The sequence below is a fragment of the Ascaphus truei genome, chromosome 7, assembly GCF_040206685.1.
Source record: "Ascaphus truei isolate aAscTru1 chromosome 7, aAscTru1.hap1, whole genome shotgun sequence".
NCBI lineage: Eukaryota > Metazoa > Chordata > Amphibia > Anura > Ascaphidae > Ascaphus > Ascaphus truei.
This window is the reverse complement of record NC_134489.1, coordinates 23,915,440-23,933,889: the sequence shown is the minus strand read 5'-3', so window position 1 is coordinate 23,933,889 and position 18,450 is coordinate 23,915,440. Positions and strand designations below refer to the sequence as shown.

Here is an 18,450-nt window from a genome sequence, read left to right as displayed (position 1 = left end):
AACGGGGAGAGTGTGAGAGGGGGAGAGTGTGAGGGGAGAAGAGAGAAGGGGGAGACGGGGAGAGTGTGAGAGGGGGAGAGTGTGAGGGGAGAAGAGAGAAGGGGGAGAGTGTGAGAGGGGGAGAGGGGGAGAGTGTGAGGGGAGAAGAGGGGAGAGTGTGAGAGGGGGAGAGTGTGAGGGGGGAGAGTGTGAGGGGGGAGGAGGCGGAGAGTGTGAGGGGAGAAGAGAGAAGGGGAAACGGGGAGAGTGTGAGAGGGGGAGAGTGTGAGGGGAGAAGAGAGAAGGGGGAGACGGGGAGAGTGTGAGAGGGGGAGAGTGTGAGGGGAGAAGAGAGAAGGGGGAGAGTGTGAGAGGGGGAGAGTGTGAGGGGGGAGGAGGCGGAGAGTGTGAGGGGAGAAGAGAGAAGGGGAAACGGGGAGAGTGTGAGAGGGGGAGAGTGTGAGGGGAGAAGAGAGAAGGGGGAGACGGGGAGAGGGGGAGAGTGTGAGGGGAGAAGAGAGAAGGGGGAAGAGTGAGAGGGGGAGAGGGGGAGAGTGTGAGGGGGGAGGAGGAGAGTGTGAGGGGAGAAAAGAGAAGGGGGAGAGTGTGATGGGGAAGGAGGGGGAGAGTGTGATGGGGAAGGAGGGGGAGAGTGTGATGGGGGAAGGAGGGTGAGAGTGTGATGGGGGAAGGAGGGTGAGAGTGTGATGGGGAAGGAGGATGAGAGTGTGAGGGGAGAAAGGGGGGGAGTGTGTGAGGGGGAGAGTGGGAGGGGAGAAGAGAGAAAAAAAGAGTGTGAGGGGGAAGGGGAGGAGTGTGCGGGGGAAGGGGGAGAGTGTGAGGGGGACGGGGAAGGAGAGTGAGGAGGAGAGTGTGAGGGGGGAAGGAGGGAGAGTGTGAGGGGAGAAGGGGAAGTGTGTTAGGGGGAAAGGGGAGAGTGGGAGGGGAGAAGAGAGAAAGGAGAGTGTGAGGGGGAAGGAGGGGGAGAGTGTGAGGGGAAGGAGGGGAAGAGTGAGGGGGGGAAGGAGGGGGAGAGTGAGGGGGAAGGGGAATGAGAGTGAGGGGGAGAGTGTGAGGGGGAAGGAGGGGGAGAGTGTGAGGGGGAAGGAGGGGAAGAGTGAGGGGGGAAGGAGGGGGAGAGTGTGAGGGGGAAGGAGGGGAAGAGTGAGGGGGGAAGGAGGGGGAGAGTGTGAGGGGGAAGGAGGGGAAGAGTGAGGGGGAAAGGAGGGGAAGAGTGAGGGGGGGGAAGGAGGGGGAAGGAGGGGAAGAGTGAGGGGGGAAGGAGGGGGAGAGTGTGAGGGGGAAGGAGGGGAAGAGTGAGGGGGGAAGGAGGGGAAGAGGGACGGGGGAAGGAGGGGGAGAGTGAGGGGGAGAGTGTGAGGGGGAAGGAGGGGGAGAGTGTGAGGGGGAAGGAGGGGAAGAGTGAGGAGGGGAAGGAGGGGGAGAGTGTGAGGGGGAGGAGGGGGAGAGTGAGGGGGAAAGGGTGGAGTGTGCGGGGGGCTAACGGGGGGACTGAGGGGGAAGAGGGGGAGAGTGTGAGGGGGAAAAGGGGGAGAGTGAGGGGGAAAGGGAGGAGTGTGAGGGGGAAGGGAGGGAGTGTGAGGGGGGAGAAGAGGAGGAAGAAAGGGGAGAGTGTGAGGGGGGGAAGAGAGAAAGGGAGAGTGAGGGGGAAGGGGTGAGGAGAGTGTGAGGGGGAAGAAAGGGGAGAGTGTGAAGGGGAAGGAGGGGGAGAGTGTGAGGGTGTGAAGAGAGAAGGGGGATAGTGTGAGGGGAAGAGTGTGAGGAGGAAGGGGGGAGGGAGGTGTGAGGGGAGAGAGAGGGGAGGAGAGAGGGGGAGAGTGTAAGGAGGCAAGAGAGAGAGGGGGGAGTACCGAGGTAAGAGAGAGGGGGAGAGTGTGAGGGGGAAGTATGGTGAGAGTGTGAGGGAGGAGAGAGAAGGGGAAAGTGTGAGGGGGAAGGGGGGAGTGTGAGGGGGAAGAGAGAAGGGGGAGAGTAAGGGGGCAAGAGAGAGGGAAGAGTGTAAGGGGGCAGTAGAGATAGGGAGAGTAAGGGAAGACAGTGAGGGTGAAGAGAGGGGAGTGTATGGTGGGGGGAGAATGTAATGGGAGAAGAGAGGGCGAGACTAAGGGGAGAAGAGAAAGAGAGTGAGGGAGAGCATAAGGGGGGAAAGGGGGAGTGTAAGGGGAACAGAGATAGGGGGAGTGTGAAGTGGAGGAGGGAAGACAGGGATGGGAAGGAGAGATGTATGGGGGGGGGGAGAGGGTTGGGGTTCCCCAGAATATTTCACAATCTAATTCTAGGGTTCCCTAACCAAAAAAAGGTTGAGCCCCGCTACTGTACAGGATAAACACTCAGATCGGGCAGAAGGAGCTCTGCATGGATGTTTGCAGGCACAATACATTCACTGCCCGCCAAGCTTACAATCTAATTTGTTGGGAGGTGACTTGCAGTGGGTCACAGGAGCTGGCGCATGTTCTCCGACTGGGTTTTCCCCACTTCAGAGGCAGCCTGGTCTCCATCGCTCCTAATGTTCGCGTTTCTCTGGGCTCCCGGTTGCTCGGGGTAACAGAGATCAGCGTTGTTCGTGCGCGCTCCCTCTCAGCGCACGGTCACCATCAGGCCTCACTGCCCCGTCTTCAGCAACTCCCCATTCTTCCTCTTCTTACCGAGACCGTCACCAAGGAAACACCAGTGATTAGCATGCACCAGGCGCAGTCAGATAACCAGGGAAGGAGGGGGGAGATTAACCTGCCCCATGTTGAATGCACCACAGAGCTCCAGGGCCCACCCAGAGACTGGCATGCGGGAGGGGTAGCCTGGTGTCACCTGTGTCCCTTCATGTCTCTGTACTACAGATGTCAGCATTATGTTACACACGCCTATAACCTATACTGTAGTATCTCTTACTGTGCATGCAATGTATTTATATATAATGTATAGCCCGGCTCACTTAATGTAACCGTGTATCTGGCATCAGAACTCTGTGCCCAGGACACGCCTGAAAACGAGAGGGAACTCTCACTGTATTACTCCCTGGTAAAAGATTTTATAGATAAATCATTAGATTGAAAGCTCCTTAGAACATGATTTAGCTATGAGCGCTGTTCTGCCATCTCTATGGCTGGACAGCCAAGGTGCAGGAGAAAGGGACATTATGGTAAACACCTGAAGTTAAAAAAAAAGGGACATGGATCCAGAACGTCCCATACTCTGATTATCTGTCTTTAGAATAAAAAGCTGCATTGCTTTTTCAAGGCTGTGTCAGTAAACACGTGCAAACCAGATATGGGACAGGAGGTCTCACATTGCTCTCCCCGAATCTAACAGCGAGAGCTGTTTAAAAAATATATAACTAAATATTATATTCTTTGCATGATCCAAAGTGATTTAAATCCCCTATTTTACTGCCCAGTGACAGCTGTTGGAGCAAACTAGATTTGTTTTAAATCAGACTGTATGTAGTTGTCCAAAACTGTAACATTTACAGCCACAAATAGCTGATTTGGCTCAAAACGTCATCAAGAGAAATACACCTTTCTGTCTAACGTAATATTTGTGCTGGGTATTAATTGTCAAATCAATCATCTTTGCAGAGTGTGAAATCAGATGAATGGCTGTGTGTGCAAAGCCAGCGGATGGTTCTCAGTAACTGGAAGTCTGTTCGTGTCCCGTCTTGCAGTGCGGAAAGTGACTTTAGATACATGTTGCGTGCGTAATCGTACATATTTTAATGATTTCCTTTATAATAACGACAACCCTATTTGCACTTCGTCATTTCTTTGCCTAAATATTCCACCCCATGGGATGTTGAAAGCAGATGTGTCACCCTTTTAAAGATCCAGTCCCACTCAGGACCTGAGTGTACTAGTGGCAGAACGGCAGTGATGAATTTCATACCCTTTTTACCAAAATAAAATGACAGTAAGTAAATCGAGACAAGTACGGGCATTTTGTAATCATTTGTGCACGTCTGAAAAGTTTTCTTTGGTTTAGGATAACAGAATGAAATCTTAAGGCTGGCGCAAGATACACTTTTTTGTATAAATTGTTTTCACGGTTCTTTCTTTGTTGGACTATGAAATCCTTCAGCACTTTATTTTGGAAAATTATTAGATTTCATTTTTTTTTTGTGTGTGGGGCCTTGTTTAAATTGGGATTTGCTGAACAGATTTGGGGTTTGCCCTGTGTGGAGTCGGTCTTTTTACTGTAATACACACACACACAAATATTTCCTAAAAATCTAAAGAAGAATCACATACAGAAATATTGAGATGGAGCCCGGGAGGGGACAGAGATGTGGGAATTCCGGAAACTTAAACTGAAGCGGAAAAAAACAAAACGACTTTTCCTCCTGAAGCATAGGTTTCTTGCAGGTTGGGATAATTAATAGTGGGTTATGATACAGCAGCACAAGCTTTTGATACCTTATTTCTAAAAAGACACTTGTGAGGTCTCTAGAGCTCCAGTATAAATGTATTTATTCAACAGGAGTTCCCCCAAGCATCGCTAGAAAGTTCCCTGCTATTTTCATCACCAAATACAGAAGAATGTACAACTAATCTGATCTCAAATGCGCTATTAGAGAGGATTGGGGTTCCTTACAATGCATCTGATCTCAGACGCGCTATTAGAGAGGGTTGGGGTACCTTACAATGCATCAGATCTCAGACGCACTATTAGAGAGGGTTGGGGTTCATTGCAATGCATCTGATCTCAGACACGCTATTAGAGAGGGTTGGGGTTCCTTACAATGCATCTGATCTCAGACACGCTATTAGAGAGGGTTGGGGTTTCTTACAATGCATCAGATCTCAGACGCGCTATTAGAGAGGGTTGGGGTTCCTCACAATGCATCTGATCTCAGACGCGCTATTAGAGAGGGTTGGGGTTCCTTACAATGCATCTAATCTCAGACGTGCTATTAGAGAGTGTTGGGGTTTCTTATAATGCATCTGATTTCAGACGCGCTATTAGAGAGGGTTGGGGTTCCTTACAATGCATCTGATCTCAGACGCGCTATTAGAGAGGGTTGGGGTTCCTTACAATGCATCCGATCTCAGACGCGCTATTAGAGAGGGTTGGGGTTCTTCAGAATTTCCCAATATAATTATAGGGTTTCTTACCAAAAAAAAAAAAGTTGAAAACCCCTGCTCTAGTCTACACACATAGGCTTTCTTGGAGTTTATTATAAATTATTTTTTAAAAAAATGTACAAAAATGAAGTTCACCCACAGGTCTCGCCGGGCGCTCATTCACTGGGATACACTGCCATCTGGTGGTTGCTGCCTGTGGTCTCTGCAAAATGCCTCCAGAGGCAGAAAGTAGACATTGTGTTGGATACAATAGCAGCGGTGCGCAAACTGTGGGGCACGACCCCCAGGGGGGGCGCGAGACTGCCAACAGGGAGCGTGGGGTTTACAGAGGCCCCGTGCGCTTCCCGAAGGCACTTAAATTAAGTGCCGGGGGAGCTGCAGGTCCTCTGTAAACCTAACTTACCGTGGCTCCGGCGGCTTCCTCCCTGTGTCGCCATGGCAACGCGGCGTCAAGTTGGGGTTGGGGGGGGGGCGCGGGAGTGAGGGGACAGCCGGCAGGGGGGCGCAGGAAAAAAAGTTTTTGCACCCCCCTGCAATAAGGCACTCGGTGTCCTGAAGGTGATCCCAGCACAGCAGGCCACCAGACCTCTTATCTCACACTAATACAGAATAATAATGGTACTTTTTATTAGGTTATTTTCGTAGCTTGTTCAGTATTGTAAATAATAAAATAAGAGAGATATTCTGTCCCTGTCTCGAAGAGCTTACAATCTATTTGTCAGGACATGAGGCGCAGTGGTAAAGTCCAGAGAGCCCAAGAGGTCAGTGTCCTTCATACATCCTCAGGGAGGCACTGGGAGGGAAGAGAGTGACCCTGCCTCACTGCAGCCAGGATCTGGGGGGCAGAGAATGAAACACCAACAGCATGAGACAAAATGTGGAGAGAGAGAGAGTGAAGGAGAGAGAGAGAGCGAGAGAGAGAGAGTGAAAGCGAGCGAGAGAGAGTCAGAAACACCAACAGCATGAGACAAAATGTGGAGAGAGAGAGAGAGAAAGTGAGCGAGAGAGAGCGAGAGAGAGCGTGAAAGAGACAGTGAAAGAGAGAGGGAAAGAGAGTGATCAGCTCCTTCATACTGCACCTATTCCCACCCTGTGGACTCCATGGGCTCCTCCCACCGCGGGTTCGGGTCGCGATTCCTCCTTCCGTGCGGATCCCACTGGGAGGGGAATCTCTCTTAACAGACAGGGCAGAAACAAGTGGGGTGAGAGAGGCCGGAGGTTCTCACCTGGACACACAGAGTGTAACATTGTGTCCTCCCCAGGCGACACACACACATTTACCGTTCATGTGAAACAGTAGAGGGTACACGTACACACATACACACACACACCTACCTACCGTTCTCTCATTTGGAACAGTAGAGGGGGTACACACAGACACACACACCTACCTACCGTTCTCTCATTTGGAACAGTAGAGGGGGTACACACAGACACACACACCTACCTACCGTTCTCTCATTTGGAACAGTAGAGGGGGTACACACAGACACACACACCTACCTACCGTTCTCTCATTTGGAACAGTAGAGGGGGTACACACAGACACACACCCCTCTCTCTCATGTGGAACAGTAGATGGGGTACACACACAGACACACACCCCTCTCTCTTATGTGGAACAGTAGATGGGGTACACACACAGACACACACCCCTCTCTCTTATGTGGAACAGTAGAGGGGGTACACACAGACACACACCCCTCTCTCTCATGTGGAACAGTAGATGGGGTACACACACAGACACACACCCCTCTCTCTCATGTGGAACAGTAGATGGGGTACACACACAGACACACACCCCTCTCTCTTATGTGGAACAGTAGAGGGGGTACACACACAGACACACACCCCTCTCTCTTATGTGGAACAGTAGAGGGGGTACACACACAAACACACACCCCTCTCTCTTATGTGGAACAGTAGAGGGGGTACACACACAAACACACACCCCTCTCTCTTATGTGGAACAGTAGAGGGGGTACACACACAGACACACACCCCTCTCTCTTATGTGGAACAGTAGAGGGTACACACACACACTCAGGGCCGCCAACAGAACAGAAATCATGGGTCCCGGGACAAACATTTTAAGCAGGACTCCTCCCCCCACGCTGTGTCGGCGGTATTGCCCACCACCCCCCCCCATTTCACACCTCACGAGCCCCCTCTCTTTCCCCCCGCCACCTTCCCATGTATTTCTCTCCCTTCCGTCTCACCATCCCGCCTCGCATGTATTTCTCTCCCCTGCTTCTCACTCTTAGGCCGTGTCTATAGTGCCGTCGTTGGCGAACACGACGGGTGACGTCGCCGTCGCCACCGGCGAAAGTTATGTTTCGCAAGGCGACAGGGTTGCGGAATTCCGTCAATTTGATTTGTTCAAGGGCCGTCACGTTCCGGCCCTTGAAAAATCAAATTTTGCCGTCTTCAGATTTTCGCGACGGCGACGTCGCTCCGTTGCTTGTCGCCATCGCATGCACTGTAAGCGCACGTGGCGGCAATGTATTTGTTTTCGGGCGACGTCGCCGTCGCTATAAGCGCGGCCTTACTCCCTCTTTTCCTCACTCACCTCTCCCTCCTTCAATTACCCCACGCTCACTCATTCTGTCTCCCCCCCACAAGATATGTATCAAAAAACTTCCCACCCCCAATACACAAAACTTCCCACCCCCAATACACAAAACTTCCCACCCCCAATACACAAAACTTCCCACCCCCAATACACAAAACTTCCCACCCCCAATACACAAAACTTCCCACCCCCAATACACAAAACTTCCCACCCCCAATACACAAAACTTCCCACCCCCAATACACACAGCTCATTTGGAACAGTAGAGGGCGCTGCAGATACTGCTGTTTGAGAGGCTTAGGCTGCGTCCACACAGGGGCAGACCACGCCGATCAGACTGCCTAAAGGCAGTGATCGCGTCTATACGGCGTGCGGGCGCGTGATGCCAGTCAAAACTGATTTCTCGCGCGATAGGGCGGTCACGTGAGCGGTTCGCCCAATGAGGGCGAACCAGCTCCGTGACGTCAGTGGCCCGCCCCCAGACACGCCCCCAGACACGCCCCCGGACGGCGTGTGTACTAAGGCCAGGGAAAGCACCGCTGTCCCTCAGCCTCTGCGCGCCCCCGCACGGCTGCAGTCTCTATGGACGCAGCCTTAGTTTAGCGCTGCATTAGCAGCAGGTGATAGCTGTGTGGGAGGAGGGGGCTGGTTAGGGGTGGAGTACAAGACAGTGGTGCAGTGACAGAGATGTATGGGGCAGTAGAGGAATAGCAGGGGCAGTTGCAGGACCGGGGTGCTGTCCCTCTGTCATTCTGCCTCACATTCTGCACACATAGTGACTTCTGATAAGCACTTACCTGGCTCCCGCCCGAAGCCGCCTCTGTATGGGCTCAGGATTCTCTGGAACGTCTGGCACAGAAAAACAAAACAAAAAGTGATGACCGGATGCTCGTGACATTTGACGAGCCCTGTGCATACAGCCTGCCGCCACTCAGTAGAATTTGGGAGCAAGTAAGTGACATCTGTGAGCCTACACTTCCCAAGCACCAGAAAACTGCTTTCTGGACTCCACCCCAGAGATGGCTGCATGAAATATGTTTTGTCATTACTGATCGTATGAGGCCGCTACTGTGTGTGTATATATATATATACACACCCACACACGTTTATATCCAGTGATAGTGTACACACACAGACACACGGTGCACATACCCAGACACACGGTGCACATACCCAGACACACGGTGCACATACCCAGACACACGGTGCACATACCCAGACACACGGTGCACATACCCAGACACACGGTGCACATACCCAGACACACGGTGCACATACCCAGACACACGGTGCACATACCCAGACACACGGTGCACATACCCAGACACACGGTGCACATACCCAGACACACGGTGCACATACCCAGACACACGGTGCACATACCCAGACACACGGTGCACATACCCAGACACACGGTGCACATACCCAGACACACGGTGCACATACCCAGACACACGGTGCACATACCCAGACACACGGTGCACATACCCAGACACACGGTGCACATACCCAGACACACGGTGCACATACCCAGACACACGGTGCACATACCCAGACACACGGTGCACATACCCAGACACACGGTGCACATACCCAGACACACGGTGCACATACCCAGACACACGGTGCACATACCCAGACACACGGTGCACATACCCAGACACACAGAGCACATACCCAGACACACAGAGCACATACCCAGACACACAGTGCACATACCCAGACACACAGAGCACATACCCAGACACACGGTGCACATACCCAGACACACGGTGCACATACCCAGACACACGGTGCACATACCCAGACACACGGTGCACATACCCAGACACACGGTGCACATACCCAGACACACAGTGCACATACCCAGACACACAGTGCACATACCCAGACACACAGTGCACATACCCGCCCCCACCCTTGCTCCTCACCTCCTCACTGCTCGATGATTCGGAACTGGAGCGAGGTCGGTGGCAATCTGCACTCACAGCCCTGGCTTGTCCGCCAGAGACCCGGACCCGGCTCCTGCAGGATGCTTGTTGCTGGGAGGGAGAATCCAACGTCAGACCCTGTGGGAACCCGCAGCCAGCGCCAGACTGTGGGCATTACGTGCTACACGAGACCCCGGCTACACAGAGCCAACACGAGAGCCATGAGCTGGTATCAGTCCTACTTCAAACACATTACAGAATCGGGTCAGAGATACGGAGTCTGCTAACTTTAGGGTTACAGGACAGTGATACGTATCACTGGTTCACCAAACTACAGTATCTAGCTCAGTGTTTTTCAACAGGGGTTCCTAGGAACTTTTGGGTCCCCCGAGCATCCCTAAAGGGTTCCCCGTGCATCCCTAAAGGGTTCCCCGAGCATCCCTAAAGGGTTCCCCGAGCATCCCTAAAGGGTTCCCCGAGCATCCCTAAAGGGTTCCCTGCAATCTTCTGGTCATTTGAAAATTGTACTAAATACAGAAGAATTTACAATGCATCTGATCTCAGACGCGCTATTAGAGAGGGTTGGGGTTCCTTACAATGCATCTGATCTCAGACGCGCTATTAGAGAGGGTTGGGGTACCTTACAATGCATCTGATCTCAGACGCGCTATTAGAGAGGGTTGGGGTACCTTACAATACATCTGATCTCAGACGCGCTATTAGAGAGGGTTGGGGTACCTTACAATGCATCTGAACTCAGACGCGCTATTAGAGAGGGTTGGGGTAACTTACAATGCACCTGATCTCAGACGCGCTATTAGAGAGGGTTGGGGTACCTTACAATGCATCTGATCTCAGATACGCAGTTAGAGAGGGTTGGGGTTCCTTACAATGCATCTGATCACAGACACGCTATTAGAGAGGGTTGGGGTTACTTACAATGTATCTGATCTCAGACACGCTATTAGAGAGGGTTGGGGTACCTTACAATGCATCTGATCTCAGACATGCTATTAGAGAGGGTTGTATTGTATTGTATTGTATGTCTTTATTTATATAGCGCCATTAGTGTACATAGCGCTTCACAGTAGTAATACATGTGGTAATCAAATAAATAACAGATAATATAAATAACAGATCATGGGAATAAGTGCTTTAGACATAAAAGTAACATTTCGGAAGAGGAGTCCCTGCCCCGAGGAGCTTACAGTCTAATTGGTAGGTAGGGAGAACGTACAGAGACAGTAGGAGGGAGTTCTAGTACGTGCGTCTGCAGGGGGCCAAGCTTTATGTATCATGTGTTCAGAATGTTCACAGTGCTATTCATATGCTTCTTTAAGCAAGTGTGTCTTAAGGTGGGTCTTAAAGGTGGATAGAGAGGGTGCTAGTCGGGTACTGAGGGGAAGGGCATTCCAGAGGTGTGGGGCAGTCAGTGAAAAGGGTTTAAGGCGGGAGAGGGCTTTAGATACAAACGGGGTAGAAAGAAGATATCCTTGAGAAGAACGCAAGAGTCTGGATGGTGCATACCGAGAAATTAGGGATGAGATGTAAGGAGGGGCAGAAGAATGTAAAGCTTTAAAAGTGAGGAGAAGAATGGAGTGTGAGATGCGGGATTTGATAGGAAACCAGGAGAGGGATTTCATGAGGGGTGATGCTGAGACAGATCTAGGAAAGAGTAGAGTGATTCTGGCAGCAGCATTTAGGATAGATTGTAGGGGAGACAGGTGAGAGGCAGGAAGGCCGGACAGCAGGAGGTTACAGTAATCAAGACGGGAGAGAATGAGGGCCTGAGTCAGAGTTTTATCAGTCGAACAACAGAGGAAAGGGCATATCTTTGTTATATTGCGGAGGAAAAAGCGACAGGTTTTAGAAATGTTTTGAATGTGAGGGGCGAATGTGAGAGAGGAGTCGAATGTGACCCCTAGGCAGCGTGCTTGGGCTACTGGGTGAATGATTGTAGTTCCAACAGTAATGTGGAAGGAGGTAGTAGGGCCAGGTTTGGGAGGAAGTATGAGGAGCTCTGTTTTAGCCATGTTGAGTTTAAGGCGTCGGAGGGCTATCCAGGATGATATAGCAGAGAGACATTCAGGGTTGGGGTACCTTACAATGCATCTGATCTCAGACGCGCTATTAGAGAGGGTTGGGGTACCTTACAATGCACCTGATCTCAGACGCGCTATTAGAGAGGGTTGGGGTACCTTACAATGCATCTGATCTCAGACGCGCTATTAGAGAGGGTTGGGGTACCTTACAATGTATCTGATCTCAGATACGCAGTTAGAGAGGGTTGGGATACCTTACAATGCATCTGATCTCAGACGCGCTATTAGAGAGGGTTGGGGTACCTTACAATGTATCTGATCTCAGACGCGCTATTAGAGAGGGTTGGGGTACCTTACAATGCATCTGATCTCAGACATGCTATTATAGAGGGTTGGGGTTCCTTACAATGCATCTGATCTCAGACATGCAGTTAGAGAGGGTTGGGGTACCTTACAATGCATCTGATCTCAGACATGCAGTTAGAGAGGGCTGGGGTTCCTTACAATGCATCTGATCTCAGACATGCAGTTAGAGAGGGTTGGGGTACCTTACAATGCATCTGATCTCAGACGCGCTATTAGAGAGGGTTGGGGTTCCTTACAATGCATCTGATCTCAGACGCGCTATTAGAGAGGGTTGGGGTTCCTTACAATGTATCTGATCTCAGACGCGCTATTAGAGAGGGTTGGGGTTCCTTACAATGCATCTGATCTCAGACGCGCTATTAGAGAGGGTTGGGGTTCCTTACAATGCATCTGATCACAGACGTGCTATTAGAGAGGGTTGGGGTTCCTTACAATACATCTGATCTCAGACGCGCTATTAGAGAGGGTTGGGGTACATTACAATGCATCTGATCTCAGACGCGCTATTAGAGAGGGTTGGGGTTCCTTACAATGCATCTGATCTCAGACGCGCTATTAGAGAGGGTTGGGGTTCCTTACAATGCATCTGATCTCAGACGTGCTATTAGAGAGGGTCGGGGTTCCTCAGAATTTCACATAGGGTTCCTAAACCAAAAAAAGTGTGTGTGTGTGTGTGCCGAGCATGCGCATTTTAAGTGAAACTTCTTTGTCTTTTGTCACTATTTTGTCACTAACATTGTATTTGTGATGGTGATTGTTTTAATTAAAAATCAAAACACAATTTCAGTGACAAAACGCAAAGAAGTTAGCCTAAGGTCGCGCCTACAGTGCCGTTGATGGTGACGGCGACACAGCGGGTGACGTCACCCGTCGCCACCAGCAAAAGTTATATTTCACCCGGCGGAGCCGCGGGTTTCCGGCCATTTGATTGGTTCAAGGGCCATCACATATGGCGACAGCCCTTGAAAAATCTAATTTTGCCGGCTACCAGTTTTCGTGACGGTCGCATTGTCGCCGTCGTGTTTACTATAAGCGCACGCTGCGGCAGAAATGCATTTGTTTTCGGTCGCCGTCACTATAAGCGCGGCCTTAGAATGCGCATGCTTGGCACACACCCCTGTTTTAGCTATTTGCACTTCTATATTTATAGTAACGGATTCTTACCCTTATGTGCTTCTTTCTGTTTTTGAAGTAAATGCTACAAACCCCAACCTTCTCTAACAGCGCGTCTGAGATCAGATGCATTGTAAGGAACCCCAACCCTCTCTAATAGCGCGTCTGAGATCAGATGCATTGTAAGGAACCCCAACCCTCTCTAATAGCGTGTCTGATATCAGATGCATTGTAAGGAACCCCAACCCTCTCTAATAGCGCGTCTGAGATCAAATGCATTAAAGGAGCCCCAACCCTCTCTAATAGCGCGTCTGAGATCAAATGCATTGTAAGGAACCCCAACCCTCTCTAATAGCGCGTCTGAGATCAGATGCCTTGTAAGGAACCCCAACCCTCTCTAACAGTGCGTCTGAGATCTGATGCCTTGTAAGGAACCCCAACCCTCTCTAACAGCGCGTCTGAGATCAGATGCATTGTGAGGAACCCCAACCCTCTCTAATAGCGCGTCTGAGATCAGAGGCATTGTAAGGAACCCCAACCCTCTCTAATAGCGCGTCTGAGATCAGATGCATTGTAAGGAACCCCAACCCTCTCTAATAGCACGTCTGAGATCAGATACATTGTAAGGTACCCCAACCCTCTCTAATAGCGTGTCTGAGATCAGAGGCATTGTAAATTCTTCGGTAAGTGGTACAATTTTTAAATTACATGAAAATTGCAGGGAACCCTTTATAGATGCCCCTGGAACCCAAGGGTACTCAGAAACCCCTGTTGAAAGACACTATATTACACCAGGGGTGCGCAAAGTATTCGCGCTACGCCCCCCTGCCTACTCCCCCCGGTGATCGCGCCCCCCTACGTTTCTTTCCGGTGTGCGGAAGTCATGTGACGTCACACCATGACCCCGCGGCGTCATTTGACGCCGTGTTGCCATGGCGACGTGTCGCCGAAAACCCGCCTGGCAGCAGGCAAGTAAGTTACAGAGGCCTCACGCCTCCCCTGGCATTTAATTTAAATGCCGAGGGGGAAGAGCGCGAGGGCTCTGCAACCGCCCGCGCCCCCCCCCCCAGCAAAAGTCCCACCCCCCAGTTTGCGCACCGCTGTACTACACTATGGAGTTCGAGTACTACTCTCCTGTGGAGAAGAGAGCAGCGACTTCAGACTGATTTACTTGGACGTTCTGGGACAGTAAATAAACTTATGTTCAGATCTAGTACTATATATTTTTCTGATTATTGATTTCTCTGATTTTTGTGCATTTGGTAACTAACCATTCTTTCTTTTGGCACATATGGCTTTGTTTATAATATCATTTTCTTTACTAATTGTTGCCGTTAATAATTAATACAAAACATTCCCTTCACTAATACTGTATGTCTTCCCTCTCTTAAATCGTCTTTTAAACCACAGCACATGCAACAGTAACCATCAGTGCCCCATGAGTGCAACAAAGTACTGTAGCAGGTCATTCATTAGACATTATAAATAGACATCTTCAAATTCAAAGCATACGGTTCATATACATATGGGCCCATATCTACTAAGTGCTGCTACTGCATAAGACACCTTCCAGTGCTGGAAGATAGCTTACAGCCCAGTAACCTGAATATGGAACAGGAAATGGCATCACTTAGCAGACAATGGCCATAATCCCATACAATATTGAGGATAATAAATTACATTGCACTGATGAAGAATCTGGGAATGGGTAAGGGAGGGTGGTGGGGGGGGGGTTTAGTGTCTAGCCTCCACTTACCACGTAGCGTCCCAATCTGAAGGCACATGTCATGGGGTCCTGGGCAGAGTTCTTATTGCAGGTGGTCTCTCGGACGCTGAATTCCAGAGATATGTCATAGTCAGCGTCACCTTCCCCCAGATAATTCACCTGTGACCAGGGCAGAAATGTCACTCTCCCCTCTTACCCCCGCTGTTCCAACCCCTAACTGCTGTCCCGGAGAGACCTAGCCTCTAAGGTGGGCGACGGGGCGCCTCTTCAAGTCCAAAGGAGATCTACTTGCAAACTGGGACAATACAGATGTATTTCCCTGGCTGTATACGTGAGATGCTGAGCTGTGACACGGGCGTATTACTGGAGGGTACTGTGGGTGAGAAACCCGCTTCCCCTGCTGAAAGGACTCACCCGCTTTACAATGCTCCTCGTCACCCTGAGTAGGCTCGTCCCCCAGGACTGGCTGTTCACCCGAGAGAGGGAGGCGTTCAGGGCTGCTCTCATTATACCCTCTTTGTCATCATCAACTGGTAACCCTGAGGCAGACAGATTTATTTACACGTCGCCCACATGGGGGCTGATCACTGTACGAAAGTACCACCACGGTAATATATACCAAGGTGGAAATCCACGTTCTTTTTACCTTAATCATTTTGTTCGTAAAACTAAAGAATGACATAATAAAAGCAGAAGGGGAACTTGTTATACAGATTAGTGTCAATGATCAATGGTGATATCATATTAATAATGATGATATACCGGCAGATTTATAAAGAGCGGCTCCAGCGTCACTGGAAGACTCCAGCTTGTGACATGATATGTCTGCGGAGGGTAAACTACATTTCACACCCGGATCTCTCTGGGGCTACAAACTGCAGGGGGTTAGGGCTGTGCGCTTTCTTATTGGGCTGCTCTATGGGATAGTATGTATATCTTCATTTATATAGCGTCCCACAGTGTACTCAGCTCATTACAAAAGAGGCAATACAATACAGGGGTACACTAGGGGAGAAAATCCCTGCCTCGGAGAGCTTACAATCTAAGTATTACGCTGGGAGACAGCAGGTGAGCGATTCTTAACGTGCTCGTTAGACAAAGCTGTGAGTAGGTTCATGCTCTGTAACAAGGACACGAACATTGAATCAAATGTGATAAATGAACAACAGGTGAAAGTGTAGCTTTCTAAAGCAAGAAAGTAGTGGCACTGCCAGTCCTACCCACTATTGCACATAGACCAGGGACGGACACCTCTAGTCCTCAAGGGCCACCAACAGGTCAGGTTTCCAGGACATCCCTGCTTCAGCACAGGTGGTGCCATTATGACTGAGCCACCTGTGCTGAAGCAGGGATATCCTGGAATCCTGACCTGTTGGTGGCCCGTGAGGACTGGCGTTGGCCACCCTTGTATAGACAGAGAGGTTAATTGTTAACCTGTTCAGCACGGTAATGCACAGTTAACACTGCACTTCCATTGACTTAAACGTGGGGTGGCACCAGAACACGGCCTTTAGAGGGAATATGTATTCTGCATTGCAACGGGACATACAGAAATATTGTGCCATTAAATGTAGCGTCCAAAAGATACTGCTAGAGTATATTACCTGATGGTAACCCTCCTCCTGAGTACACCACACCCCCTGTGTTTACCTGAACAGCAGAGTATCTGCACAAGCAGAGTGCTGAGCAAGATCCTCATCATGCTGAGCTCCGTAGGGCGTCCTGTGTGAGACCCCCTCACTGTACTGCTGCCCTTTTATAACACCCTCTCCCCTCGCTCTGATCCCACCGCGGGTAAATATTTAACATTTCTGTTTTTCTGGCCTTGAGCCCTTGGGGTTTTGTACATTACATAGAAACAGACAATAATTGCATCATGTGCTCTCCCTGCCATGTTTACAGTGACTCCGCCAGTCCTGTTTGTCCTTCCCTCGCCCAATACTCTCCCCTGGAATCCTGCCAGCTCGGAACTGCAGGTGAGACCCGCGCAGAATCACGCCGCGCTGTCTTGGTATCCAGCTCTTCAGCGGGAGAGCTGATAGGACACGGAAATGTCACTGACGCACTGCGCCACTTTCTGCACACAACTTTGTCCGATTTAACTAGCTAGATAATCCGGTTTCTTACATTTGATATTACACATAAATACCCAGAATTTCCTACATTTCATTATGTAACTTTTCCTATTGCCGTATATAACCTCTCCCTATAATTCCTCCTATTTCTTCATAACCACTCCTACTATTTCTCCATACGTCGCTTATTGCACCATATAACCCCTCCCTATAACTCCTCATATTGCCCCATATAACCCCTCCCTATAACTCCTAATATTGCCCCATATAACCCCTCCCTATAACTCCTCCTATTGCTCCATATAACCGCTCCCTATAACTCCTCCTATTGCTCCATATAACTCCTCCTATTGCCCCATATAACCGCTCGCTATAACTCCTCCTATTGCTCCATATAACCCCTCCCTATAACTCCTAATATTGCCCCATATAACCCCTCCCTATAACTCCTAATATTGCCCCATATAACCCCTCCCTATAACTCCTCCTATTGCTCCATATAACCGCTCGCTATAACTCCTCCAGGATGGGCTGCAGGTGAGCTCCTGCAGGGAAGCCAGGATGGCCTTAGACCCAGGGGTTGGTGGCTGTGAGTTGGAGATCGAAGTAGGAGAGGCTGCAGGCTGCAGCAGTGGTGTAGGCCTTGGTGAGGCTGAATGCAAGGTACAGGAGAGTTTGGAGAGAAAGGAAAGAGCAGAACAGAGTCTGCTTAAGAAAGAAGAGAAGCGAGCTTTATTGAAGAAGTATAACAGGAAGGTAGAAGAATTGGAAATAGAAAATATTAAGTTAAAGAGATGTCGTGGTCGTGAGACAGACGTGCGCAAGAGGCAAATAAATCATCTGCATGTTGAATTAACCCGGTTGGAGGTTGAGATTGCTAAAATAACAGGGGTTCCAGTCAAACAGAAACGTTCCCTTTTAAAAACTATTGAAATGCTAACCCACGGTGCTGAACAGGGTGCTGAGCAGGGCGCAGAGCGGGGCGCAGAGCAAAATGCTGAGCAGGGTGCAGAGCAAAGTGCAGAACAAGGTGCAGATTCATATTGTGGAAACGGAAGCCAAAACCCCATTAAATGCTCACAAGAAAAGATAAGTTTGGTGATGCCTACAAGAAGTGGGAGAGAAACTAGATCCCAGAACAAGTCTGCAAAGTCTAAAGATAAAACAGAGAACTTATCCCAGGAAAATTCTGATTCAGATCCTGACAGTTTAATTCCACCAACTGCCAAGAAAACCCCAAAGGGTAAAGTTGCAAAAACAAAGAAAGCAAAGGACCGGCGGCTAAAGGTTTCCACAGGAGAAGGTAACAGCCCTGTAATAGGGTCCAAAGACTTCAGGGAAGGGGACTCCCCTCAGGGTGTATCAGACTGTGAGCAAGGATCTGTTCCAGAGCTTCCAGCATCCCAGGGGTTAGTAGCAGAAGATCTGATTAAAAGACCATTGCATGCAAAGAAAGCAGCAGACACCTGTGATGTTGGGTTATCTCAGACTCCCACGCTGGGAGAAGTTAAAGAAATTACAAAGAAATCTGGAGAGCAGCAAAGCAAGAACCT

The 18,450-nt window shown here is 50.0% G+C and overlaps 2 protein-coding genes across 3 annotated transcripts in view; both read right to left on the bottom strand.

Annotated features, from left to right (window-relative positions):
- SPP2 (secreted phosphoprotein 2) overlaps positions 1–16,524 on the bottom strand; it is a 37,563-nt gene extending 21,039 nt beyond the window's left edge. Inside the window, exons 1-5 of the mRNA XM_075609975.1 lie at positions 16,473–16,524; positions 15,237–15,361; positions 14,853–14,981; positions 9,576–9,713; positions 8,442–8,493 (exon numbers count right to left, since the gene is read on the bottom strand). Of these exons, the coding sequence (XP_075466090.1) occupies positions 8,442–8,493; positions 9,576–9,713; positions 14,853–14,981; positions 15,237–15,361; positions 16,473–16,524 (496 nt within the window). The remainder of the gene's footprint in view (positions 1–8,441; positions 8,494–9,575; positions 9,714–14,852; positions 14,982–15,236; positions 15,362–16,472) is intronic.
- Positions 15,237–18,450, bottom strand: part of TRPM8 (transient receptor potential cation channel subfamily M member 8) — a 99,111-nt gene continuing 95,897 nt past the window's right edge. For both annotated transcript variants that reach the window (XM_075607352.1, XM_075607354.1), the window contains exon 29: positions 15,237–15,361. The gene's annotated coding sequence lies outside the window, so the exon portion shown is untranslated. The remainder of the gene's footprint in view (positions 15,362–18,450) is intronic.